Source organism: Solea solea, chromosome 16 (assembly GCF_958295425.1).
Source record: "Solea solea chromosome 16, fSolSol10.1, whole genome shotgun sequence".
Lineage (NCBI taxonomy): Eukaryota > Metazoa > Chordata > Actinopteri > Pleuronectiformes > Soleidae > Solea > Solea solea.
The window spans coordinates 14,858,063-14,886,019 of record NC_081149.1 but is presented as its reverse complement, the minus strand read 5'-3'; the positions used below and the strand labels follow the sequence as shown (position 1 = coordinate 14,886,019).

General features: G+C 42.8%; 2 protein-coding genes across 4 annotated transcripts; both read right to left on the bottom strand.

Annotated features, from left to right (window-relative positions):
- Nucleotides 1-245: 245 nt before the first annotated feature.
- Nucleotides 246-13,232, bottom strand: srl (sarcalumenin). 2 transcript variants are annotated; one of them, XM_058654451.1, is made up of 7 exons: nt 13,131-13,232; nt 6,029-6,124; nt 5,769-5,864; nt 4,513-4,548; nt 3,514-3,630; nt 3,159-3,392; nt 246-3,059 (listed from the first exon to the last, which is right to left on the bottom strand). In XM_058654451.1, exons 1-7 carry the CDS (start codon nt 13,189-13,191, stop codon nt 2,242-2,244), a joined length of 1,458 nt encoding a protein of 485 aa, XP_058510434.1. In that variant the 5' UTR covers nt 13,192-13,232; the 3' UTR covers nt 246-2,241. The 2 variants fall into 2 exon arrangements, with proteins under 2 accessions (XP_058510434.1, XP_058510435.1); XM_058654452.1 differs by lacking the exon at nt 4,513-4,548.
- Nucleotides 13,233-18,419: 5,187 nt separating this feature from the next.
- On the bottom strand, nt 18,420-25,317 carry tfap4 (transcription factor AP-4 (activating enhancer binding protein 4)). Of its 2 annotated transcripts, XM_058652895.1 has the most exons (7): nt 24,924-25,315; nt 21,715-21,880; nt 21,375-21,473; nt 21,085-21,255; nt 20,813-20,962; nt 18,893-19,060; nt 18,420-18,758 (listed from the first exon to the last, which is right to left on the bottom strand). In XM_058652895.1, the coding sequence occupies exons 1-7, from the start codon at nt 25,010-25,012 to the stop codon at nt 18,600-18,602; spliced, it is 1,002 nt and encodes a 333-aa protein (XP_058508878.1). In that variant the 5' UTR covers nt 25,013-25,315; the 3' UTR covers nt 18,420-18,599. The 2 variants fall into 2 exon arrangements, with proteins under 2 accessions (XP_058508878.1, XP_058508879.1); XM_058652896.1 differs by lacking the exon at nt 20,813-20,962 and having other exon boundaries at nt 24,924-25,317.
- Between the last annotated feature and the right edge of the window lie 2,640 nt (nt 25,318-27,957).

Here is a 27,957-nt window from a genome sequence, read left to right as displayed (position 1 = left end):
CCACAGACACTCAAATAAAACACAGACAAAGTTGCGTGGCTTACATTCACTTTGCCCCTCCCCACTTCCGGTCAGTCACGGCAAACTGTTGGTGCAATGCAGCAGCAACAGGATAAAGCTATTCTCTTAAACCTTAAAGTAAGAGATTTTGGAACAGTGATGTTACAAATTTGAAATCTAATTTCTATCTCACATTACAGTTATTGTTATTTCTATTAGAATAACCACAAGGTCTCACTCCTTGGTCAGTCACAAATGTTTATTCTTGATGATCAAGCTTCCAAAAAAAGAAAAGAAAAGAAAAGCGGGCCAAGATTAATTTAACTTACTAAAACAAAACAAAAAAAGTGAACCAACAACTGCTTTAATGGGACACACATCCATTCCGAATCTAATTCACCAGTAAATTAAGATATCTGATACTGAAATATACCAAAAAAGCACAAGCACACCACGCCATCAGCCTGAAGCCTGAACTCCACTGAAGACTGCTGCATCATGGGGGCATTTGTCTCCACTCTAACTTTTTACACATTTACACAGCACTCTCTAGTGGGCATGTCCTGGACCTGCAGTGTGAGCATAACAAACACACCCTGTGGAAAACACTCACTCTCAGAGAAACAGAGGAAGATAAGCAAAATGGGAGTTTCAGTTTGTCAGTTATTATCATTATGTTATTCAGATTTTAGTTGGGAAAAGCTGTACAACATGTAGGTTAGTGAGGGAAGACGATTTTAAGCAAATTTAAAGTGTTTTTGTTCATGTGGAGTTTCTACTACTCCCCTGTACCTTGATTTAGGACCCCGTGTTTGTGCATTTTAGCAGACTGACCCTATAGATTTCCTAAATATCAATAAAGATTTCTAAACAAAGCTATAGCCAGCTGGTCGACTTATCTTAAAAATCTAAAAACAAGAGGGGAACAGTTACCCCGTGTCTATCAAGAGGTAACAAAGTCCACCTACCTTTATGTCTCAAGCTAGTGCTGTACCTGGCTGGGAAAAAAAGTGGTTGAACAGTTTTATACAATTTATCCATACCATCATTCTGGGAAGTTCACTGAGGTAGGCTAAAATAAGAAACTGCAGCTTTGATATGTTAAAGCATAGGATCAGTATTTCAGGTGTTTTTCTTTCCTCCACCAGAGTCCTCCACTCTCTCTTTGACCTTCAGCACGGAGATCCACTGTCACAATAATGTAGTGAGGGAATTGTCAAATTCTGCTGCAGATGCGTTTAGTACACAGACACAGAGCCTACTTCAATGCCCATTGAAAAGGTTTATACTGCAAATAAATCAATAAATATGTCGCTATAGTTACAGCTACAGTTCACTGTTACGGTCATTCTGCCAAAGATGCTGGGAAGCATAGGTTTGAAGGAAAAAGGGACATTTTTAGACATAGTCGGAAACATTAAGAGGAGTTAAGAAGTGAAGCAGAACGAATACGCTGAAGACTCTGACCCTTGAACCCTGACCTCTGCGTCCATCAGAGTGCTCATTTCACAGGTTGTCAACAACCACGACTGATGAGCAAATAAAACTAAGGAAGAAAAGGCCTAAGTTCCTCATTTGCTGCACGGCAGGGCTGGTTCAGGTGTCAGCAGCAGGAGGAACAGTCCCACAAGTTTGTTAGAAGGAAAGTTAATGCATCATCTATCATGCAGCACTAATGTTATCTGTCTAAGCACAAAGGCTTTGTATAGCACCCACAAAGGCGACTTCAAAAACAGCTTCTGAAGCATATGGAATTCATCTTTTCTCAAGATTGCACCACATGAATTTTTCATCCAGGGTTTCTACATTTCCCATTTTATTCACATACAAGGGAGCTGGTATTTGACTTTTTGAGTCTCAGGATTTGAAATTTTTATTTGATCTCATTTTATTTTTCTTCATATCATTACTTCCTCGACGCCAAGATCTCAGACAGTCCACTGTGATTGTGCGAGGGAGAGAGGAGGGCGTGTGTTGATCAGTGACATGTTCTCATTTCTTCAGCACGTGTGTCCTTAAGCTGCCTTGTTAAACAGTTACTCTCCCTATCCCACTATCTGCCTTATTCCCAAAGTCCTAAATGCTCCTCCCCATATTATCCTGAGGAAAAAAAAACAAACAAACACTAATCCCATCTCCTCTGTCTCCTCAACAATACAGGCATTCTGACAAAAGCAGGGTTGGCTACCACCAGACCCCTTCTCTTCACTTCCCTTTTCTCCTTCCACCCCCCCACTTAAGTTATTTTGTGTTCTTTCGGTAGCGATTCTTTGGCTTCTCACCACAGCCGGTTGCCTCACAGGTGGACAGACCAGGCTGTTTGCCAGAGTTAATACTGCTCAGAAGAGTGGGCAGTTCATTGGTGATTGCCTTCTCAATCTTATCCAGCAGACAGCCTCCGATATAGGAGCACTGAGCTGACAGGGGTTTGAAGCTGGAGATTGGATTGATGCCAAAGAAGTCACGGTAAGCGTCACGGTTGGGCAGGTCAAACTTGCTGACGTTGGTCTTGGCTAGAATGGACTTGAAAATGTAGAACTTGTCTGGGTCGTCCACAATCTCCTGAAACACTAGTTCAGGGTCGCTGAAGAAGCTCATCTTCTCTTTAAAGGTCTGGACATAGCGGTCCACCAGCAGGCCGTGGATGCGCACACGGATGCCATGCTGGCGGATGAAGGCAATCTTGTTCTCCATACGGTTTTCAATCACCTGGTTCAAATCTTCCAGGAGGGAGATTTCCTCTCTCTTAAAGAGCTCACGACTGGTGTCGGGCGCGTAGTCGTATGGCCAAAAGGAGCTGACATAGACACGAGGGGGTTCAGTCACATTGATGAGCGGGGCTAAGCTCCAGAAGAGTGCTCCATAGACTCTCATCAAGTCCTGGGTGACCAGATTGTCAGCCTTGTTTAGGATGATGCGGATCTGGGACTCGCGACCTTTCAACTGTCGGAAGAGCATCTCCAGCTCCAGGCCAACGTCCAGCTTGGTGGGGTCAAACACCACAAAGATCAGGTCAGCACGGTCAATGAACCATTGGCAAACATCATTGAAAGGATAGCCTGGACAGAGGGAGAGAAATAAATAGCTGTCACCACAAAGTACTGAGTTGCACCTGTCTGCTGTGTATTTAAATCTTGAATCAAAAGTTTCGGCTTCACCTCTTTCCTGCTGCTTCCGGTTCTCGATGATTCCTGGTGTGTCCACAAAAGTCACACGCTCCAGCAGCTTGTGAGGCATCTCAATACCGATCAGCTTTTCAAGGAAGTTTTGGCCGAACTTCTCCAGAGGCGAGAAAGAGCGAGAGCTGTCGGCAGCCATGACTATACCCTCGACGGAGCGGATCTTCTCCCCATGCGTAATAACAGTGAACTCAGAGGTAGTAGGCTCAGCTCCTAAAAACAAATGAAGGGAGTAAGAGAGGGAGACAAGAGCAGGAATAGTCAGAGATAGAAGCGGGGATGCATCGTGAAGAACAAAATCGTTTTTTTAGTCCAGCAGAGTTCTGTAACATACCTGTGTAGAGCTTATAGGGGCTGTCGTTCAAGCCCAGGAGGTAATTGATCATTGTGGACTTTCCAACGCTCCAGGGTCCCAGGAAGAGCACCATGGGTTTGGAGGTAATCTCTCCATCTGTCAGAGGAGAGACAACGGTGGTAAAATGACGACGAGGAAATGTTCAAATTCATCCCAAAAGAGACTTTCTCAGCTGCAGTTTCTCTATGTTAACCTATATGCATGGTCCCAATTTTTGAATTGATGTCTCTGTTTATTTTTTTTGGATGAACTATACTTGGACTCTGGAAGACACCAAGGAGCACACCAGAGAAGCACTTCCACTCTTAATACAGAACACAGAAGGAAGACTTTTAAGACACATTGAAGCTGTTAGGCTTGTTTAATAGCACAGAGAGAATTGTCATAGAAAAGCTGCCGCGGCAAAGCGAGTAAACTGTGTGTCTCATAGCGAGCCGCCGTGTGTGCTGTGCGTGGACATAGTCGGGATGAGGGGAAACAGGAAGGAAGGAAGGAAGAATATTTAAACTGCAAAGAATAAAAAGACCTAAAAAAGAAGAAGAAACAAACACAGACTGACCTTCACCACCTGTGTTCCCTCCTCAAGCCTGCGTGTCCTTTGCTAAAGCCAGGCCTGCACATGCATCCCCCTTCATATTTTATATCCAGACAGTACAGCTCGATGCAATGTGTAAATAATGTAATTCATAATGTGCTGCCTAAACACCAGGATTTCAAGGCTTGTATGTTTGCACCACAGTTTTAATTTACATTTCTTCCCTTTTCATTCTTTAAAATTGGCTTTCGCCATTTTAAATGGATCAGTGGATCACCGCCCCAAGTATGTTTCACTCCAAAGTGAAATATGCTTGGAATTTCTGACCCACAGAGAGATGTGTAGTAAAAAATAAATGTGGACAAATGAATAGGGGGGGACAGGAGAGGGGCGGAGCACTTCAGGCAGTGCCATGCACAGGTAAGCTCCCCGCACACACCCACCTGTGGCTGATTCACCCAGGGTTCGTCCGGGGTAGGCTGTTAGATGAGGGGATGGGGCAGGACAGGAGAAGGAGGGTAGACCACAGAGAAGTGAAGGATACAGGAGGTGGATGAGAATGAGGAGAGCTCAGTGAAGGAGTGAGGTTTCTACAAGCAACAGGGGAAGGGGGTAGTAGAACAGTATGCACATACTGAAATCTATTGAGCCGTATGTGACGTAAAGGTACATACAGGCATGACCGATCAATAATTCCATTAAATCTCTCAGCATAATGTACAGTAAATGAATTGTTGAGAGAGAATAACGTGCCAGCACCTCCTCTGGACTCACAGTAGTGTGAAGGGAGGCTTTGACCAATCACAGGACAGTCCAGAGAGGGAGAGAAGCTCCCATTAGCTTTTTCCATGACATCTACTCTGCACAGAGGTCCTTTAAGGTGCTGCAGGACCAGCAAAAATAGAAAAGTAAAAAGGGACCGAGTCTAAAATAGAGTCAGAACAGAGAGCGGACTTCCCAATCAATTCATCTTAACGATCCACTCTTTATCCAGCGATCTTGCCTGCAACAGCTTTAATGTGTCACACAGGTCAATAGATGATGGGCCTGAGTGGTGAAAGAATAAGGTGAATCTTTTTGTCTGAATAGTTATGCTTTTCTACTACATACATAAATAAATAAAGAAATAAAAACACAAATAAATAAATAAATAATATTTATGTGTTTAACACAAAGGATAACTGAGAAGTGTGCATGCCTACTAAGACTGGAGAGCCACAAGGGGGCGAGTTTCTTTCACAGTGGGAAAGAAGAGCTCAGTGTTTCTCTCAGTCAGGAGCTTTTTTTACAGTTGGACTGCGACATTACAAAAGGGGAAGAAGAAAAGGGGAAGAAATAATAATTTTTGCATTTTTGTGTGAGACAAAAACATAGTACCTTTTCCTGGGCTATCTTTCTGAGTTTATTTATACTATACTATACTACCAGATACTAGACTATAAACTGAGGTGGACACGATACATCAGCCTGCAAATACCTACCAAGTTATTTTCCCCAAAATACAGATACAAGTAGGCAAAAGCCCAAAGAAAATACAAAATCCTTCAGAAATGGGAACAAATAAGAGACGTGACTGTACTGCATACTGTATGCAGAGGGTGTGAATAGGATTTGTGTGTACAAACAAGTCCAGGAATAAGTCAGAAAAGCAACTCAAACAGAGCAGCGAGCAGATGCAGCTGAAGCCTCCGTGTGATACCTGAGATCTCGTGCTGCCTCAGCTCATTGTACTTGTAGGCTTGTTCCATCGGCTTGATGGACGTGTGGTAGATCTTCCGCAACCTCTCCAAAGCCCCTGGAGAACAAGAAGACAAATATGATTTCAGAGAGGCACAGAGGGACAGTTTGAAAGTCTTTATGACCAGCTTCATTGTCACTTCTGTTAATTAACTATACAATAGGTACACATTTGCAAATAAAAAGGAAATTTAGCATCTATTGACCATCTTCAATCCTCACCTGCATAGTCTCTTGCTTTTTCCTCACTTGCGAGGCGCAGCGTCTCGTCAATGTGAGACTTGTCTCTTAGGACAGAGGTGACATCTTCTTCTTCTTCTGCAAAAACAACAACAAACACATTTAACCTGGCAGGAAGTGTATGTGCCTTAACTGTGTGATGAAGGACAGCCCATAGAGGACCCATTTAGTGGAAACTGGGGTCATACATTTGCAATAAAGGCTTTGAAGGCCAATAAAGACATCAATCATCACATCCTGAGACTCGGTGTATATCACCACTGTTGTGAATGCAAGATACATGCAGACATAACCAATAAAAGCTGGATGGTAGGGCAGATCAAACTTTACTGCATGAAATCAATTTGATAAAATGATTGCCGTGTCCTTCAAGCACGGAAACGTGACAGCTTCTTCTTCACCCTCTGCATGCACTACTAAACTCATATTTGGTGCATAATACTACATGACAACATGCAAAATAAACCTACAAAAGGGATGATAATGACATGCGTATACTACTATGTTTTTGCACCACACCCTGTGCATGCGCGTGTTAGAGAGGGAGAGTGAGACAGAATCCAAGAGAATGTATCCGCTCACCAGTGAGTCATGTCCACTTCTGAACATATCGGATTGCTTAGATCACAGCTGTTAGTACAATCAGCTCTTCATTTAGAACGCAAACGCCGAAAATAAACAGACAAAGACATTCGTTCGACATCTTTATGGCCTTATAACAACGGCAGATACGACTGATCGAGAGGGGGACTTCCCCAATTTCATAACGGGCTGGGTGGAGGCTGGAGGGCCGAGCAGTTGACTAAGTGCTCCCATTGGTAATGTACATGAGACATGTACAATCCTCTGTCTTTTCTCTTCTATATTTATCCACCTATCACACACCCTTCACACTGTGAGGTCTGTCCTTGTGTGCCCCGGTGTCAGAACAAGCCTCCCTCTATAGCCTTACAGACAATCCTGCTTTGGACTGCATGTGGAAGCACCACCATATAGAGTTATTATAGTATATATAGTATAGTTATTAAAGTATTTTGATGTTAGTGGTCGCCTGACCTTCCAAACACAAAAACCTGACAAACACAAGTAAATCTCAAGACTGCAGTCTCATAAAACTAAAGATAGACCACGTTCAGATGAAGAGGATCAGAAAGCATGAAGAGCTGGAGCTGTTGCCCCAAGGCACAAATCTGTGATCTAAGTTGGTGACTGACAGGGAAACCTGCTGTGCCCAGGTTACGTTGGGGCTTTTGCGTCACAAAGCTTTAACTCACTGGTGTAGAAGCACAGTACAACTATACACACCGGATATAAACTGTACTTATTTGGAGTGGTTGTCTAGATGTGACAATTTACACACAGTCTGGCATGCTATAAAGACCAATCACTCCCACTGTTGTTGTTGTTGTTGTTGTTTTTTCACATGAATGTTGTCAGTCTTTGTGAGGGCGAGGATTAGCAGTTGTTTCTGCATAGAGAGAAACAAAGGAAGCCAGTAAGGTTGTTTAAACATTCCTTTAAACGTTCAATTATACTCTAAATACCCTTACTCTCTCAGCTGTGGTTCTCATTTAAAACTCTACAGCATTTGAAAGCACAAATCCTTATACACATGAGTTATTTTTATGAAAAAACAACACCTGATGACTCTAAAATCATGTGTGTATATATATATATAGTATATATATATTAGGATATACAGTTTTCAGAGGAGAGCAGTGTCATGGTATCCTGCTCCGTGTCCTGGAGAACAGCCACCGGCCATGTGGTCGTTGACGTTCTAGTGCTTCAGGCCAAGAGTTAGAATGGAACGATGAATTGGCAAAAAAACCAGTGGTGCATCAAATGACATGTCAAAACATCTGAGGCCAGTTTGTTTACAAGCCTGAAGCAAACCCATGTGTCTTATTACTGTGTTTACATTCAGTAAAATAAATGTGACCGTCCTCTCCCAACACACACAAACACACATGCACGAACTAATGCACACATAAACTAAGGCTTTAACTGAGACCCCGACAGTTGCCCCTTTGCCGCTCTGATGATTCTCTCCAAGTCAACCTGCTAAAAATAAACCTGTGTAATGTCGCTATCGCAGAGTGACAATAAGAGAAACCGATGAGTAATGCTACAATGCAGATTTTATTCTAGAGAACTTGCAGGGAAATGTGTCCCCTCTAAGGACCTCTTTAGATTCAAGTGTTTAAATAAACTGGAAAAAATCTGATTGGGGTGAAATGCCGGCTACATGCCTGTGAAAGCAGCTTGTGTTGACCCGCAGAAGTGACAAAAGTCACATCCTGTCATTACGCCCTCTGTGATACGTGACGATCGTTTTGTTAGCTGCCTTGTATCACACTGAGCCAAAAGAAACAGTGGGTGAAGATCCTCCACAGGATGAGCAAGAGTGGGCGAAATCTCCCATCAGAGGAACACAAATGTGGCATTTGAGGAACAAATCAATCTTCTCAACGTAGCAGGCCTCTCTCTGCAGTGCAGAGAGCGTACTCCAGCTTCTGTAACTTGACTCATTCAGAGGAGTCATGTCTTTTAACACTGGCCTCTTGAGTGGGCCTTAACTGCTGCGAACTTGTTAACACCTTCCGATCCAGTCAATCCCTGACAGAGTCCCTGGGACGGAGCTCAAAGATCAGAGAGGTAGTGTTGCCTTTGGACAGCAAACCTTGCATCAGTGCTCAAAATTAACCCTGCAGGCGCCAGGGGAGTTGAACCCCAGACATCTGCACCCAGGACCATGTGTCCTGGCTGAGCCTGTTGCCACCCAACCCTGCCCCAGTTTGGAGAAACATTCTGGTGGCATCTGCACATCCTGTAGGAATGCTGGCGATTTAAGCCCATCGTGGTCTCAGCGGTGTGGTAAGTCATGCCTCCATTATAGATTCTAACGTGGAGGCTAATGAAACATCAGAAATAATGTCAGTCAACGAGCGCAAGTGTGAAGCCCGTGTGCTGCTCAGCTCCAGTGACTGTCCTCAATAAACCAATGTGCACAATGTGTGACTAAAAGAATGCGTTTCTGTACCTCCCTTTAAGGTCCAGTGGGTAACATTTAGGAGGATTTATACTACCCATAAGTATGTGCTTTAAAATAAAAATACTTTTTGTTTCTGTAGCTTTAAAATAAGCCTTTTTCGATGTAGTTTATGTAAGGGCCTTGCGTTTTTATCGAGCAACTCGAACGTACAAATCTTTCATCTTTGGAAGCGGAAGCTATGAAAACAAAGAAGAAGTAGATCCTTTTTGGAATGTGGAGGCCACTGTAGCTCCCTGACATGCTTGGGAAAGGGAGGAGTGAGAAAAGGTGCCGTTACAGTCTCACCACTAGATGTCACAAATCTTAACATGGTACTTTTTTTTTTTTTAATAAATAACAGTCATAAGCCTCAATCAGTGTAATTGTTGAAAGAGCTAGAGATTATAGTCCGAATTTAAATTGTGTATTATTTTTATTGTACACACAGCCAAGGAATACCTCAGGTATTATGCACTTATCTCTGTGAGTAAAGGTATGTCTCTGCATTATAGAAAGGAATCCATGTCCTGTCTGAAACCTCAGGATCATGTTCTTCTTGCAGCACAGCGTGGGCAAATTGAATTAAACTGAACATGATGAGGGTAGCAGTCCTGGAACCCCCGAGTCAGAGGATTTACTCTGAGCACGGGGGATTGAGGTAACCTTAACTGAAGGCCAAGTGGTTCCACTGGAAAGATCTGTGAAGAGGCGTTCAAATTTAAAGAGACAGGATGAGACTTTTACGTAACCTTATTAATATAATATAAAACACAGAGAATCCATATTAGGTTTCTCTCAACAAAAAACTAAATTAAGGATAATGAATTTAAAGTAAATAGTAGAAACCCCTATCCATACATCTCGCAGTGGTAAAGGGGTATGAGAAGAGTCAGCAGAGATTGTGCAGGGTGTGGTGAGCAAAGGCCACAAATGGCAACAGGTGGCGCAGCTTGTGGAACTAGTACTCCCCCATAGTCAGGAATAGCCCCACAATGGGTCAGAAAGTGAACAGAGGTGGGGGCAACATGGCTGCCTCCTATTTTAAGGCTTCGACTGTTAGGCAGTTGGACTGTACACTTGAATCACATAGGAGCTATTGTGCCATTCATGTAAAATTCAAATGTAGTACTGATAGTTTTCCACAGATCTCCTATATTAAATACAAAAAAACGATAAAGTGAATATATCTCTGTATCACTTTCACAAATGTGCGGAATGTCATTTTCATGAAAAGGCAAGTTTTAAAACCCCTGACAGCTCGAGAAGAAGTGGCGTGGCAGGCTCAAAGAAAAGCACAAGGGCAAAGGCACTTTACACTGAGGCGTTGATCTGATTCTCTATTCCTGCTCTCCTGGTCGAAAGCCCGGAAAAGGACGTCAGGTGTCCTTGAAGCTGTGTGGGTGTGGGGGATCTTGTCTTAAGGAAGGATGTGTAGTAATGCAGTCGAGTGAGTCCGATTGGTGTGTCCCCTCTACAACTACTATCAGAGGGATGTCCCAGACATGCCACATGCCATCACAGAGGACCACGTGACAGTGTGCCTTCAAACGTCCATGTCTCTCCTGCAAAGGCAGGAGGCCAAATATGTATTTACTGTATTGGGAATGGATAATATTATATAAACCCACGGGAGTGCGGTTTCCACAGTTTTCTTTGTGCATTTTACACAGAAAATACACTGGATTAGCCCCTTTCACATTCAAACCCCATGTATGACATTGGATACAAATCACTGCTTGAGTCGTTAGTCGGTCAGTCAGAGCCATTCACACAACACCTGGTTCGTGTAGGGTTTCTAGCGACCCTATAATAAACCCCTATAGTTACTTTAGCAACCCATGTTTGCTGCAACACTGAGCAGTGATAGATCCTTTTAAAACCCAACAAATGGAATTTTGGAACCAGGTTGGTCATAAACCCCAATGGTGCAAAAAGCCCTTCTGATGTGTTCCCGGTGTGTTCACACTGCAAAACAGTGTTACACGAGAACATGTCCTCTATCCTGTCTATAATGTTAACGTTAACATTAAATAACAGGTCTGTATAATTCTCTCTGAAAGTCTATCAGGTCAAAGTGCTAAAAAACCATTGTTAGCATTGTTAGCAGAGCAGCTAGCTTGCCAAACATGTTTAGCTAATACACAAATCACATTCAAAAAGGACAACACTAAAGGTGTGCACAAGGACATAAGAGGGAGGTCTTCTTCTCCAAAAAACAACAACAACAACAACAACAACAAACACACAGGCCAGCATGCATTATTCACAACCTTTTGGTCGCAAGCATAAGTTTAGCAATGCAGCTTCATGCTAATGTTTTTTCCACCCACTGTGATCGCGGGAGAAAAATGTGTTTATATTATTTGAAAAATGAAAAATGACGGGTAAAATAAACGGATAAATTCACTTGATTTTCAACTTTCAGCCAGAGTTAGGGCGCAGCATCGTGATAATGTGTTAAAGGCAACAAATGTTTACGTAATCCAAAGCATTCGACTCACTTTAAGTAATCTAACGGATTACCTTAGAGAGAAACCCCACTACTTTTCCTTGGCGTTCTGTGTTCTGCGTTCTGTTCTGCAATGGAAGTTCAGGCGGCCTGATAGCATATTGATTTCATGTTCCTTGAGAAGAAAATTAACCTTTCTGCACCGCTCATTGTCAGAGTTCCTGACTGAGACTGAAGCAATCAATAACACAAATAATTGCACGGCAAGTGGTAAGAAGTTCATGAGTTTCATGACTTGCAGGTATCAGAATCCAAACCAATGCATGCTCTGCACACATCATGCTCAAAATGTTTAAGGTCAAGGGCTACTTAAAAGACACCTTCATGAGCATTCAGAAGAGATCTATAAAGGTATGAGCTGCAGCCACAGCCAGGCCCCTCCTGCCTGGAGAATGCATGTCCCTATAAGGACAACTGCTGGGAATAAATTGCGATTGTGACAGTGCAGAGTGACAGCAGCTGTGCAGTGTATCTAAAGGGACGCATGGGGCAGAGAGGGGTGAGGAGTCAGGAGGGAAGGGGAGTCAAATGGAGGGAGGAACTGTAGTGGACAGTGTTGGGTTTCAGGAGGCCTTCCAATCTTAGACACCTGACAGCAGCCTGGAATATGGAGGCCTGGCCTCGAGCTGTGGAGCTGAACGCTACCCCCAAGGACAGACAAGGGTAACAGCAGTAACAGCAGCTGATCTAGTCCAGAACCACAGACGAGTCCACAATTTTAGAATGGCCAGTCTGGGAAAAAGGTGCAAGCAACTCCATAGTCATTGTGTGACTGACATAATTCCTGATAAGGATGACTTCTGGGTTTGGAGGAAATCCTTCAAACCAAACTCTACTGACATATGTCCAAAAGAGACCAAACCAATGAATGCCGAAGTTTAACTGAGAAAAAAAAGAAAGTGTCAGGTGTCCACTCAGTCTCTAAAGTGAGCATTTGTCTCTCCTTGATTGGACTAAGATTTTCCATCAGCTGGTGTCATGCATTAGGACAGCTGACGTGCTGTCACAGAAGAGACTGAACTCTGGCTAGAATGCTCCTCAATTGATCTCCTTTTGGAAACTCCCCCAAATGGGAGTAAGACATTTGTTGTCCAGTCCGTCAACGTGTCAGAGGATTTCTTGCTTTTACAAGTAAAACATTATGCATCACGTGACAACAGTGTAACTATAAACTCAGACAGATTTTAAATAGTGCTGCATAGTAACGGGGGTAAAATATTTTTACCACTGTCTCAGTCTATCCTCGGCTGGTGTCACCATTGCCATGACTGCCCCCATGCACACTGCCTCTGCAAGTCAGTGGTCAGAACATTCCTCATCATTTCAGTCTGAATCACAACGGGACACAACTTCTGAATCTGAGACGTCACAGTATAATTAAACCGCAGAGCAATCGCCACATTCATTAAACCATTAAACTTACACCAAGTCGCTGGTTCATTCAGCAGAGGCGCGCGCACACACACACACACACACGTATCATGCCCAAGGTGGACCGCCTTACAAGGAACAAGAGGACAACCGTTACATGTGCGTCTTACCTGCTGTGGCCTGCAATATCAGCAGGGAGAGGAAACAGCAGATCGAGACTGTACCCTTCATGATGGCTGCCAGGAGAACTCTGATAGTCACACAGACTCTATATATACCAAGGCAGGAAGGTTAAAGGGCACGCAGAGAGAAGAGGCGGGGTGTAGAGTTGGGGCCAGCTGGTAGAGGAGCTGAGAGCTGTGTGTGTCAGGTGTTGCAGGAGTCATTTCATGCCACAGGGACTGCTAAGTGCACAAGCAGACTGACTCCCCTCTCGGAGAGGGTACGGATTCGGCCTCAGCATCAGTGCACCAAGATATTTTGGGAGTGAAACACTCATCTTCTCCCAAAATATGCTTTCCAATATTGAAAATGGGTACTTTTTAAAAGGAAGGGACACCTCTAAGAGGGGTTGTGTGTGGATTTATATTTTGCGAGATGGCCAGATTTGATAATGACGATTTTTTTATGTATGTCTGTCGCGGCTGAGTTTCGAACACACAACTCCTTACCAGTTGAGCTGATTTTCTGTCTGATTCTGTCCCGGGCCATAAATAATACATTATAAAACCGATGCTGTGGCCCGTACAAAATCTGATCGAGGTCTGTGATTGGCCCGCGGGCCGGACTTTGGACATGCCTGGATTAAACAAATAAGTGTCACTGATTTTACTGAGTGAGTGGTTCTGATATGAAAATACTGAAAGTGCATAACGGTCATCTGTATATAAATGTATGTTCAAACCCATTTGAATATTGACAAAGCATGGTTACATGTGCAGTGTGTAATATTTAGATATTTGGCATGAAGTATTTTGTTAACATGTATAATTGCTTTAAGATGATGATTTCATAGACTTAGAATAAGACTTTAATATCTGCTTAACGTAAGGAGCTTGCTTGACAGAGGCTGCCATCTTGAGCTGCCATGTTTCTGCAGCAGCCCTAAACTGACTTGATTTTTGGCATTTATGAAGCAGGAGCTTACCATGCAAACAACAGTGAAAGACATCATCCACAAAAACATGAGAAGGAGGAAACGGCAGACAGAGAGAGAGAGAGAGATTAGAGAGAGTTATGAAAGAGTGTTATGACATCCTCTCTGGTATGAAAAGGCCACCACAGTTCCCCGTTACACGCTTGAGAAAGGGAAGAGTGAGTCGCTGCTGAAAGTGCTGAAACCGCACATCTTTCTAAGGAAGACCCGGAAACGAGAAGCTCAATATATCAGTGGCTCCAGTACACGCATCATCCCTCCATGGTTAATGGTTGGTCCAAAAAATCCTGACCACAAATGTGATTTAAAATAAAATCCCCTTAATAGTTCAGTCTATTCACACCTTTTCAGCAAATATACATAAATGGACTTTACTGGAATGCAGGAATCTATCAAAGTAAGAAAGAGCATCTCGGTGAACTATGAACAAATGACTGACGCACAATCACAGTCACAGTCTCTCCACTAACAGTAAATATGCTTCTCCTAAAGGACGGCCCGTGATTACAGGTGGCTGTCAGACTGTTGACAGAACGCTCAGTGTGTGCAAGCGAGTGAGAGGATGAGAGCAGAGGAGAAAGACTTGGAACCTCTCAACCCAGAATCCCTAACGCAGCTGAACACTAGGCGGATTACTCCTTTATCACACGCGAGCAGACACACTGTGGTGAACATAATCTCGACTGTAAATTATTCCCAAAATACGGCAGGAGCAGCGTCCAGAAAGACCAAGGAGGTGTGTGGAAAAAAATGCATGCATCATTAATCCTGAGGAACTTCCCTGAGTGGGGGTGGGATGTGAGGCATGGGAGGGTTTTTGTTTGGCTGACACTGTTGCCGTGGATTCACAACCGGACCTGGGCTCACAACCGGGTCTGACTGAGGGCCTTTCCATATGGGGTTTGGATGTTCTCCCTGTGCGTGCGTAGGTTTTCAGCCACAGTCCAAAGACACAGAGGTAAATTGGACACTCTAAATTGTGAATGTGAGAGTGAATGGTTGTTTATCTCTGTGTTGGCTCAGCTATGGACTCACACAGTCGTTGTAATAAATCTTAAATGTACTTTGTGTCCCAGTATAGGCACCATTTGTTTGTTTGGCATCACACACACACACTTTAACTCTGTATATTAGTCTCAGCTCACATGACTATAGTCGAATTATACTCTACAGTGCATATTAAAAATGAGGAGTGACTTAGGTCCTGAAGATATTTGCGGGATAATGTGTGAGGGTGTGAACATATGAGGGGATGACGGAGGAGAGAGACGCCACATACTGTCCCTGGTGAGCAGTAAAACAGTCACTGAGGTGGTGGTCGCTCTTAATTTAGCAATGAACTGAAGAGCGGGGGAACAAGGAGAGCTCCAAATTGTTATCCACCTATCAGGAATAGACACTTGGGCAGCAACTGTGCTACTTAAGTGAGCACTAACCAGAACTTGAGAGGGTACAGGATAATAATCAATACTTCAAGAGATAGATATATATATATATATATATACATATACATATACACATACACACACACACATATACAAAGAGAAAAGATTCATAGATACAGGCCAATGTGTAAAAAACAAAGTACAAACTTTATTATTCTGTCTTTACAAAGGCACAAGCCTCTTTATCCCCAAAACATTTCTTAAAAAAACATAACACAAAATAAAAAAAGCGTCTTGACGACCATATGCGACGACAGGTCTAGCATACAAAGAACAGACAAAAGACAAAAAGAGAGGGAGAGGAGCTGCGAAATGTGAAGGGAGACAAGAGATTCTGACGACAGACGAACCAAGGCAGCATTAAAGATCGCAAAAAATAAAAAAAAATAAAGGTTTGGAGGATGGGATTGGACATGGAGGGAAACGGGGATACACAGCTGTGCGTTTTCTTTTTACTCATAACCTCAAGAGCTTCAGATGAGCAGATGCCCCGCCTTTTTTAAACTCCACAACAGTACAGTAAGTGCTTTGTAATCTTGACGCCATTAAATGATCCCAACCTGTCCACTCAACCTTTCCTAAGACACAGAACCGAGTGCAAAAAAACGGTTGGATTTTTTTTTTTTTTCCCAAAGAAGAACTTTTGGGATTCAAATGCAGATGCTTTGAGGAAAAGCAAGGGATCTACAAAAAAAGCATAGCACGGAAACCACATTTGCAATGTCCTGGAAGCCCCTACCTACAATAAGTACTGGGAAAATGTCCCATGATTAAACATGACAAAATGTGTCACTCATTTCAGCAGAGTGGACATCAATATTTTCTTAAAGGGCAATTCTATGACATAAGTCACAAAAGATGAGACGTGTTCCCCACGAACACTTCGTCGGTCCAGCAAATTCAAAAGCGCCATCTAAAAACACGGATGCGGGGAAATCTCATAGTGAGTTTGTCACTAAGTGTGATCTTAAAACTAGCAGTGATGTGTCAAAAGCCTTAAATGTGATGTGAACAATCTCTAAAAGTGAAAAGCAAGCGGTCAGAAAAAAAACAAGCTATGATTTATGGAATGTCAACATTTACTTTTGGAGTCTTTTCCCCCCCGTGAACACATCAGATCGTAGTGCCCACAACAGGGGCCTAAAACAGTTGCATATCTATGTACATACAAATACATGACGGCAGTGCTTAGATATACCATGAATACTTGAGTGGGGGAATAATTGAGAACCCAACTGCAGTTGGTATACCAGCAACCTGTTCAGTTTTGAGGCAAGCGTAACAAAAACAAACAGACAAAAATAACTGGGAGTCTGTCCTGGATATACAAACACACCCTAGGAGTTTAAAAGCCTGTTTCGAAAAAAGGCAAAATGAGAACCAGAGAGATTCCAGGGGCCAAAACAATGACCCACGTCAAGTGTTGGGGTAGTGCTCTCAGACTGTTTAAGGCTGGTTTCACAGTGCCTCCCTGCGCCAACTGGCGCTTAGTAAGGCTGTTGCCTCTCTCTCAGCTACGTCTTTAATATTTGCCACAACCAAAAAGTTCCAGGCGAAAGAGCAAGTTAAAAAATAATAATAACAAAAAAAAGAAGAATCAGGCAGAAACATGTTAATAAAGGACAAAAAAAGGACAGATGTTAGATGAGATGAGAGCATGTGTGACCTACCCAGTCAAATGCACAACACATTCCAACAGTATCACTGGGTATTTTCCCCATTCCCCCATATTCGCTGCTTTGATAGATGTCCCAACATCCGGACAAGAAACTTCTCAGTTCAGGGCAAAGTAAAACCAGCCCTTGGCAAACAAATGATTGTATGTCAGTCGTACTTGTATGTGTGTCAGTGTTGCGCACACATATACATGTGTGGTTAAACTTCCAAGGCAGACGTGGTGCTGTTGCAGACTGCCAGAGCCTGGGGAACCACTAACTGCTGATTTAAAACACTAATAGGGACAACATACACACACACACACATATATATACCTGTGGAATACACCCGGGAGTGCCCACAGATTAGCTTATTTAACAAGCCAGGTGCTTTTATATTCAAGAAGGGCGGGTGTCAAGGAACATCCACTTTTTTTTTGTCAGGTCATGAATTAAAAACAACAAAATGCCAAACACACATGTGGGATTACCAGGAACCCAGCCCAGTAAAAACCATAAAACACAACAAAGAATAGAGTTGTGAACCATAAGTGCACTCTCTCCCCTCCCAAGCTACTTTTCTATTTCCTGTTGTTTTTTTTTTTTTTCCTGCCAATGTGATGCTTTTGTTGTGTGTTTTTTTTTCTCCAGTAAAATCACTTCAACATGCTGGTCGTGGAAGGCTCGAGAGGATCAAAAAGATGAAAAAGTAGAGTTCACCTGGGTAAAATAACCTAAACTTTCACCTAGAAGCTTAAGAGTTATACGTTTGAGACAGTCTTGTGAGCTCACAGTGTCTCTCCAAACAGCTTGGATTGGTCTGGGAGAGAGGGAAGTTTAAGAAAAATGTTCTGGTGTTGACGATACCACACTGCTGTTTTGCAGATCAGTCACGTGGCGTTGGGGCCAAATAAAGACAAGTGTCCCGGTGGTTAATGAGGAAAAAGTTTAGCAGACATTCGATATCCTAGTATCCCATATGACAGGAGCGCGTGTGTCGATCAGTCAGTGGAGTAGTTGCTCTAATAACCGTTCTACAGATTAATAAACTGATATGAGTCTGTGTGTACATGTGCGACAGCAGGGAGATAGAGATAAGCAGATAAAAGATGCCAGAAGAGGCGACGTGTATGAGTGTCTAAGTGTAAACCTATGCGGGCAGCCTGTCACGGTACAACATGTAAAAGTGTGTATTTTTAAAAAAAAAAAAGGAGGAGGAAAAACATAAAAAGGACGAGGGCTTCAATCTCTCAACCGGCCGTATTAATGTCCACTAAACAAGAGCGTTTTGGGTTTGAAGCCTCTCATCGCCCTGGTCAGCTTGGGCCTTTACTGTATAAGTGTGTAAGTGTACGGTGTGTGGGAAAAAACCCGGGGAAAGACTCAAGGGAGGGAACAGTCATCGGGGCCGTCGCTGTTTGAAGCCGTGTCTGAGCCCGCCGCATCGGACAGCACGCGACCTGAAGTGACGATGACGGCCCTTCGCTGCTCTTCCTCGCCAACACAAGCCTTTCCCTGGGTGCCCTCAATGTGCTGGATTGCCTAGAGGAAGAGAGAGGGAGAGAGGGAGAGAGAGAGATGATGTGACTGCCAACAGCACCCTCTAGTGTCCAAATCAACAAACTCTCCAACAAGACATTGCTCAAGGCTTTGCTTTTGACCGGTTTGTGTCTCACTTGAACAATGGTGTCGAGATTCTGTCGGGATGTGGACACCGTGTTGATGACTGAAGCTGGGCCCATGGTTACCACGGTGACGTGATGGGGTTGAGGGGCTTGGACCGGTGCGGGAACAATGACTGTAGCATGGTGTGTAGGGGCAGGAGGGGTAGCTGGAGCCATCACCTGGGGGAAAATAAAACCTTTATTGGACATCACTTCATTTGGGATGTTACACATTAAAACCTTCAATGTATAGAATATATATACACATTACAAATCAGTCAAAACGCAACATACAGTAGAGGATATGCATTTAATCTGCATTCCCCTCTGCAATACATGTGGGTTTTTATTGGCATCGGCTACGGTCAGCAACAAAACCCCGGTAAATATGCTTATTTCAACCTCGTCTCCTATTTTTGCCAGAAATGCACAATCTCCAGCAGAACCCTACAATGCGCGTCCATCCTCTGGACATCACCATTATTGTTCGTAGAGATCCTTACTTTTTCTTTTTAAACTTGGGCCATCGCTCAATATCATTAATTTAATACATTGGATCATCTAAATCATTGAGTTAAAAAGGGAGACCGAAGTAAAAGATGCCAAATGTCTTTAACTTGTCAATGTAAAAGACATTTGTCAATGTAACCACCGTACCACTGTGGTCTATGTTGGTGTTGGTATTTCCTTTCCCTGGCTGGTTTTGTTTCCGGTGAGATGTCACACATGGGTGACACAAAGCTTAAAAAAAACAAAACAAAAAAAAACACACACCACAGAGCAGAACAAGCTCTTCGTGGCCTCGTCCAGGTTGAAAAATCCCCGGTAAACATGCCAATTTTAGCTTGAAAGATCACAATACACAAATGACCTGGACAATGATTTAATGATACTGACTATGCCAGATGTTAGGAATTTCCCCATCAACCTTCATTTTCTCACTGTGTCACTGGAGTTTCCTCTCGGCAACAAAACTTAATGAAAACTACCTGTTTTTTCCTGTAACAGCAAATAATGGATGATCGCGTTACGTACAAACAGTATCGCAGACCAAGAGAGAAAAACGAGTATACTTTAACCCAAACACCTCAGTGCCTGTGTCTGTGTCACTTTATATGAAAACTTTATTTTTGACCATAGAAAACCGTACTTAAATAATTGTACCTCAAGTTCTGCTCATGTGCCTTCAACCACATGCCATGGTTTGGTTTTTGTGACTACAAACTATACATTTCAAAAGGGTATATTTCATTTCCAGTATTTTTATATGCAAGACTGGTCTGAGGTCATATGCCTCAGACAGCTGTGCTTGGGGAATTACTCAGTGTCACATGGCTAAAACCAGTGTGGATCAATCAGCAGTCATCTTTCACTATCAGTGCCCTGCTGCCACGAGCAGGAGACGAGCAGACAGAATGCACCTATTGATTTGGCATCATGTTCAGTTCTAGCAGCCTGCAGATAAGAGGATACAGTGGCTGCGAGGCCACAGGGGCACAGCAGTGTGTGTGTGTGTGCGCTGCACGTGTAATGTACAGTAACTGTGGATTTAATGCTGACAGCATGTAATCTTAAATATGATTCAACATGTGCATAAACATTTACGGCAACAAATCAGGATCTCCACCGAAATCTAATCATTTCTTCCTTCCTCCAAAGAAAATCTTCACCTTTTGAGGTTACGCTGCGTATAAAAACCTCCTTGTTGATGGATGGACTTATATGAACAAAACTATTAAGAAGTTTGTAAAAGCTGTAGGGCGCTGACGCAGGCCAAAATCGCTCATCTTAAAAATACTCAAAACTTTAAAGCTGTGGTATGCAACTTTTTTTTTGATGATGTTTACATTTCTAACTTATGCACTACAGTTTAAGCATGGATTTTGTTGACTGGACAAAGGGGAGTCGGACTCATTTGCAAGTATTTCTAACCTGCGGGCTGTGGACTGGAGTAAGGTCCCTCTCCAGCTGCTTTTGCTGGTTCAGATGAACAAGGGTCTGTGTTTGGACCTGCTGTTCCTGGACCTGCTGGGCGATGGCCTTAAGTTTCTCTGGGTACAACTGTGCATCCAGGGAACGCATCTGACAAACAGGCAGAGGTCAACGTCTCACTTGCAAGTCCAAACAAATGCTTGTAACCGGGTTTTTGGGGGCACACAGTGGTTTCTGGCTTTAAAAACAGACAAGTGTCCGTTGTCCCTCACCTGATCTTCCAGCATCATCCTGACTGACCGCTCCTTCTCCAGCTGCTGCCTCAGCTCGATCATCTCCCTCCTCAAGTCCTCAGTCTTCTCCTCTTCCAGGATGTCTGGTGAGCCAATGCCTTCATCCTTCTCCTCTGCACGCCTCCTCTTCGGGGAGGAGCCGCTCAACTCCTAGGGAACGCAAAAAGTAATTGGAGATCAGGCTTTCAGTTCATGCCACAGAAATATAAAAAAAAAAAAAAGTGTGATAACAGCTTTATCAACAGCTAAGATTGATGGTGATGCTTTACTTGTATGATTCGTTTGAGCTGGTTGTTCTGCTGCAATAACCGCGTCTTCTCCTGCTCCAAAGCAAAAATGTAGTCTGATGTCTGTTGCAGGATGGCAGCCTGGCGAAAAGAGAACAATAATAATGTGACAGAGAACAATAATATGCTGACATGCAGAGTTAAATCCAGTTGTGTTTGTAGTGACTGATGCATGCAGTACAATTTGACTCACAATCCCATTATCTGGGTGCTTCAGTCCAAATTTAAGTCTGACTAACTAAAATAATAACATGCAGAGTGCGTTAAAACCCTCCTAGTTACGTGCAACTCATCATTCAACTCAAGTCTGTTTGTGACTCACCTTGCTGAGCTTCTCTCCATCGCTGTGTGGGATGAGTGTTTTTAGTGACTGGAATCCTGCATTGATGCTCTGCATACGCCGACGCTCGTTGCTGTTGGCAATCTCTCTGCGAATTCGCCTCTCTTGGTCCCGGGCTGTTTCTGGGGTCAGAGGAATGTTGGCCAGACTGGGGAAGAAGGAAGAATGAGGAGGGGCAAAGGGGCAAAGGGGTTGGACATAAAAGAGACAGCAAAACGTACTATTAAAAACAATATCACTCGAATTAAAATGTTCAATGAAAGAGTACCTCTTAATATTCACGTGTTAAATGAGAAATGCATCGAAATGTGTGCATTGGGTGAAATTATGGTTAACAACTTAAATTCTCCCCAATAAACTCCCTCCGTTTCTCACTATGCCCATTATCAGTTGAAGGAATGAATATAAAGTGTTGCATTCCACCAAAGCAAAGCAAAGCAAAGGGAAATCAATATTGATGTCAAAGTTACCAAACAAATTCTAAGCCCTCGCCTGCATGTCAACATTATCACCACCAACTCAAAAATATACTGTGTGAAAGGTGCAGTCATTGGACGTCTACACGTTTCTGTCTTCTCCTTTGGACGTAATTTATACCCAAGAAATAATCCAAATAAAAACCATTGATTGACAGTGAGGTAAACAAGACAGGCCCATTAATTCTGGTGGTTTTTTTTACAAATGCATTGGGGATTTCTTTAACACATGACAGTGCGAATTGACATTTTCACAGTGAACAAGTTCAGAGAAATTTCTTACAGGTGTTAATGTAAAACGACTGTGGACAGTCTTTACATTTATACGGTGTGTACAGTGTTCACGCGCGCACAGCAGCATATTCTGCGACAACACTACCAGCCTAAATCTGTGAGGAAAAATCCATTATATACAGTATGATGAGGGGACATTTTGGGCAAACGTCCTATAACAGCCTTTTAATCGAGCTCAGTATCTCTGGGACCCTCTCGAGCCAAGCTCTTATCTGTACTGACTCAGCTGCCTCAGAACAAACACTGGGAACAATTGTGCAGACACAGATGAAAAAGGTGTGTGCATGTGTGTGTGTGTGTGTGTGTGTGTGCCAGAAACACGGCGAATCAACACTGCAGCTTCACAGCCAGAGAACTCATCCACTACCAAAACATGTCCAACTAGGACTGGGCTTCACCATATCACACGGACACAAAGCACTACAGCAGAACAGCCTGGGTCCCAATGAGGATGGGTTAAGACTTAAAACATGGAGAGGGGAAAAAAAAACTTAGCAATTGCATAATGAACCTAAATATATATAATATATATTAATCAAAATCTGGAAAAAATGGAGGTTGGCTCATAAAAGTTTTTTCTATGGTTGATGTCAATCTTTAAAAATCATAAGGCATATATTTAAGATTAAACACTCGGAACAGGTAATTTAAAAAAAAAGAAGATTTACCTCTATGAAGATAATAAAACATTTTAACTGTCAAAGTCTTAAATTTGCGAATTTGCTCTCACTTTTAGTAAATTTGAAATCATCAGGTTCTGAATAAAAAAGTTCTTATTTTTATTTTTTTTATGTGTTGAATAAGTTTATTATTTTTGAATAATTCAACTTCATGTCTAGTTCAACTACAAAGAGGCGATAACGTTGGAAAAATAATAAGCCAGCGCATGATGATCATTACTTGTGACAGAATAGCACTATAACAAATTCATTAGATCCACACCCAAAGCCACAGCTGCCTTAAAATAACAGCATTGGTAATTATCAAAATCTATTTTTATGTCAGTATGTAGAAGCTCTTTAACTGACTTAAATGTTACCTACGAATTGAACTGTAATACAGAAAAACAGTAAAAAAAAAAATAGTAAAGCACAGAAAAATTTGTTTTAGTGGTTGAATGTTATGTTTGATTAATTTCTTCTGGACTTCTCGGAGAAGCCCAGTGAGCCGGCTCAAATTTGGGAATAAAAAGGTGAATTCAGTTTGTTATGTGCCAAATAAATAATAGCATTTTTAGTTTTGAAAGATTTCCAAAAATATTTATGTTTTCTCGTTTTTATGACAGGTGGTCTAATAAATTAAAAACAGAACAAAGAGACAATAAATGCCATTTTCGTTTCCTACTAGCATTTGAAGTCAGTGTCAATTCCCACAAGTGGGACTACGTTTCCCAGACTGCCCCGCGTCATTACCAGCAGCAGATCCCTCCGCCTGCCTCTTCAATCAGGGCTGCGGACGTATCAACGGGCCTTCAGCGACATACACACCCCCTTATATGTACCACCAAGATTAATCCTACTTCCTGCCTCTCCGTGAAGGCTAAATGTGCCGTATTTACCGGGAGTAATGTGATTTACCAGCCCCAAAATACACCTTCCCTATCAGCTACCACAACGGTGCCCAGCAGTGCCGGAGCACTCGGACTTCTCGTGTCATCCGCCATTACAACAATGCGGCAGGCAGCATGGCAGAGAGGTGCGGGTGGAAAAGACGCAGTGGAGGCGTCTCGCAAGCGTCAACAAGACGCGCGTGAAACATCAAACAATAACAAAACTGTCGCCACGTCGTCCGGCAGCATATTTTTCCCAGCAGCTGTACAGTTAAACGCTACAGGAGCGAGTCAAAGCACGGCGCCACACAGGAAACAGACGCCAGACCCCCTCATCACTTTTAACACAAGCCTCAAGCATGGCCGCACTACCCACAATAACTTCAGCTCAGTGTGCGCTAAAATCACCACACCACTGTGGCGTGAACGGCTTTGAAATTAACCCCTCCACACTGCGTGACACCCACTCGACATACACTTCTATATCTTATGCTAAAGCACAGCACACGAGGGCGACACGGGGGGGATTTTTGAGGATAAATAGTGCGAGGACGCGCTCTGGAGCGGAGCAGCAGCGTGGTGTGCACGGAACCACGTGGTTTATGTTTGTTAGCTACAAAATACGTCGATATTGCACCTAAATGTGTGAAATAACACCGCGGACAAGGTGTAGAGGTCCGAGCCGGAGCCTCCACTCTGTTCCCCGCTGTGTTAGGTGAAAATAAACAGCCGCAGCTGTCCGCGAGTGTGTCGTATACACAATAACAAGCATGTTGCCTCAGCGCCGTCTCTAAGTGCGTGTACTCAACACATATGATTTATAATAACAACAACAATAATAACAGCGCTGACTGGAGCGCGTGGATACGCACCTACAAAGGCCCCCAATCACTTCTTTCTCCGTTTTCCTGAAATGTTGTAAGGAGGGCACCTTCTGAGCTGGTACCATGAAATACTCCATGCTCGCCTCGCTCTCGCCAGTTTGGTCCCCCCCCCCCCTCTAAAAAAACAACAGCAAACAGTCTCCGTGGAAATGAAAGCAAAAAAGGATGACGATAGAGAGTGAAAAACCCGTGATCTGACGCGGGTTAAATGTTCAAAGAAGACGTGAATTCCTCGTCTGTGTATTGTAGTAGTTTCAGGCTGCTGAGAGTTGTAATGTTACTCGACTTCCAGCTGATGGGGTTCCCTCGTTGTGTGTGGCTCTCTCTCTTTCTTTCTCTCTCTCTCGCTGCATGGCCGTGTGTGTGTGTGTGCAGCTGATCAGATGGCTTTCAAGGCGGGAAACAGCTGGTAGGAGTCACACACACTCACACACGCACACACACGCACTGCACAACCAAAAGCCTCCTTCCGCAAAGACTGGGGACTGCATGTAAACAAAGGACAATTTACCGCAAAACACTGATAGGGAATAATGAACCCTTCCTCAAAGAAAAGGACGAGCCCTGCATGCGTGATTAAAAAAGAAAAACATTATTTATATCAATATCAGTAATAATAACCATAAAAATATGACACACAAGGTCACTTTACAACAGCATATGTAATCAATGTATGATTATAAATATGTAATAAATAATCAACAATACTACACACACACACACACATACTGTGCAAAAGCCCCATTAGATCTTTCTCAAGCACTTAATTAGAAGAACACATCCAGGAAATATGGGAAACAAAAAAAACAGCTTTGACTGTGTTTATCCTGTTTTATTAAATATCTGCTGTGAAAAAATTGTGCATTTTTACATGCACATGTTGCCTAAGATCAACTTTCAGTCACATCATTCCAATCCAAAATGCCAGCGAATCACAGAATTTGACAGACACAACAACAAAGCTGGTGGTACTGTGTATGGAGTCACATGCAGTAAAGGAAATGTGTATTACTGCGAACAGAGAGCGGGTATTACAGGGGCAGATACTCCCAACAACAGCTGCAATAAGCAGCCAACAGAGGGATCAGCTGACGGGTTGGCAGAGCTGCACAGCAACAGAGTATGGTGGAGGAGAAGGAGGGGAGGAGGGGGAGGAGGAGGAGGAGGAGGACAGGGCCTTTTAGGACAAGCTGCTGCTGCTGCAGCAACAACCGTGTCTGTGTCTGTTAAACCCAACCTGTTCACTGTTGACAGTGGACACATACGAGGGAACACACTGCACAAACATCACACATCACGCATTTGTAGGTTGAGCCTCGCAGCAGGGAGCAGGGTGAATTTGATCTAGCATCTAAATCAAGTGCAATGATTGTTCATGAAAAAATCAACAACTAGGGACACATTTCAATGTATATAAATGTATTGTCATGTATATTTCAAATGCAGGGTTCATAACATGAATGCTTAACTTGTCTAAATGGCAGCATCTGCTCATTTGACCATATTGAAGATTTACACTGTAATGTCATAAAAACCTTTGTAATCGATAATAATAATAATAATAATTATATAGCCATAGTATTTCCATATTTGTAATGTTTTTGGTATTTGAATAGCCATCACCCCACCTCGCTCTCATCCCAGCATGTAGGAAAGCCTATGGTTTCCTTTTGTTATAAAACTCAAAAGATATTTAGACCGTCCATTTGAACCATGGTAGTCCCAAAAAAGAACAACAACAAAACAACAGTTAATACATTCAGGGAATTGTTGTTTTTCATATATGCCCCTCATTCTTATGTGACACATATGGGAACATTTCCTGTCACACCTCCGAATGGATGACGCGATCATTCCTCTGTCATCTACACAATAAATTATGCTGTGTGAAATTTAACACCGGTTCTGACTGCGACAAGATTCAATCAAGATTTGTGTTAAATGATCTAATTTAGTGTTAAATATGGTTAAATTGACTCTTTTAGTGTTACTTTAACACTGTTAGACTGCTTTAGTGTGGATACATATCACATTAGAACAATGTGATGCAACAGTGTCTGTACTTCTCAAATAATAATACATTTATAGAATTGAATATACTTTTTCAGTGTTACTTTAATAGTGTTATACTGTGTATTATGGGATGGGAGAACGACCTGAAGAGGCGTCATTAGCTAATGTACACGAATGGCGCTTTTCCGTCACGCAGTTCGAGCACTTCTCGGTTTAGTATGCGGTACGTTTTTATTACTTTAGTACCTCCTCAAGGTGGGCGGAGTCATCATATCATGGCTGCATGAAACTGCCATGACATTGTTTCATACGGGACACAAACACAAATTAGTGACGAGTGAAGCGTTTTTTAAATTTTTTTATTTGTTCAGTACTTCCTGCATGACCGGAACTAAAATACGGCTGAATGGGCTGTGATTCGGCTTACGGACCCCCGGCTTTCCGCAGTGCTGTCGCTAAATACACCAGACTAAGTATTGAGATTTTAGAAATGTCCTTGCTAAATATTGGAGATTAACCCATGTTTTCAGGATTTTTAAGTCTTTTTAACTGATCTACAGTTCGGCATTGTTCGCTCTGAGTCTTGTGTCGGACGTCGCGCTCATCACTCGTCCAGTGACGACACAAAAGCAGAGCCGGACCGTGCTAGAACTGTATATTGGAAAGTGTTGCACATCATCACCAAGCCTGGGTTTTAGTTTCAACATCAGCTGATGAACAAACAGCATGAAAAGCGAAATCCTGCAGCGAAGCTACCACCATATTTTGCCACAGGAGAGAACTATCTCACTGCTGCTACGGCCTCTGCTGCGGAAGTTTCACCCATAATCATTCCATCAGTTGTGCCTCCAGAAATGAGATGAGATGGAAGGGCATTTATGTGGTGTAAATATCTGCTAAATCCAATAACAGGAGCCAGTTTGGCTCAGGCGGCCATTTTATTGGACCACCATATTTTTTCATTGAACATTTTTTAAGGCTTTGATGCTAACTTACTCACTTAAAAGAG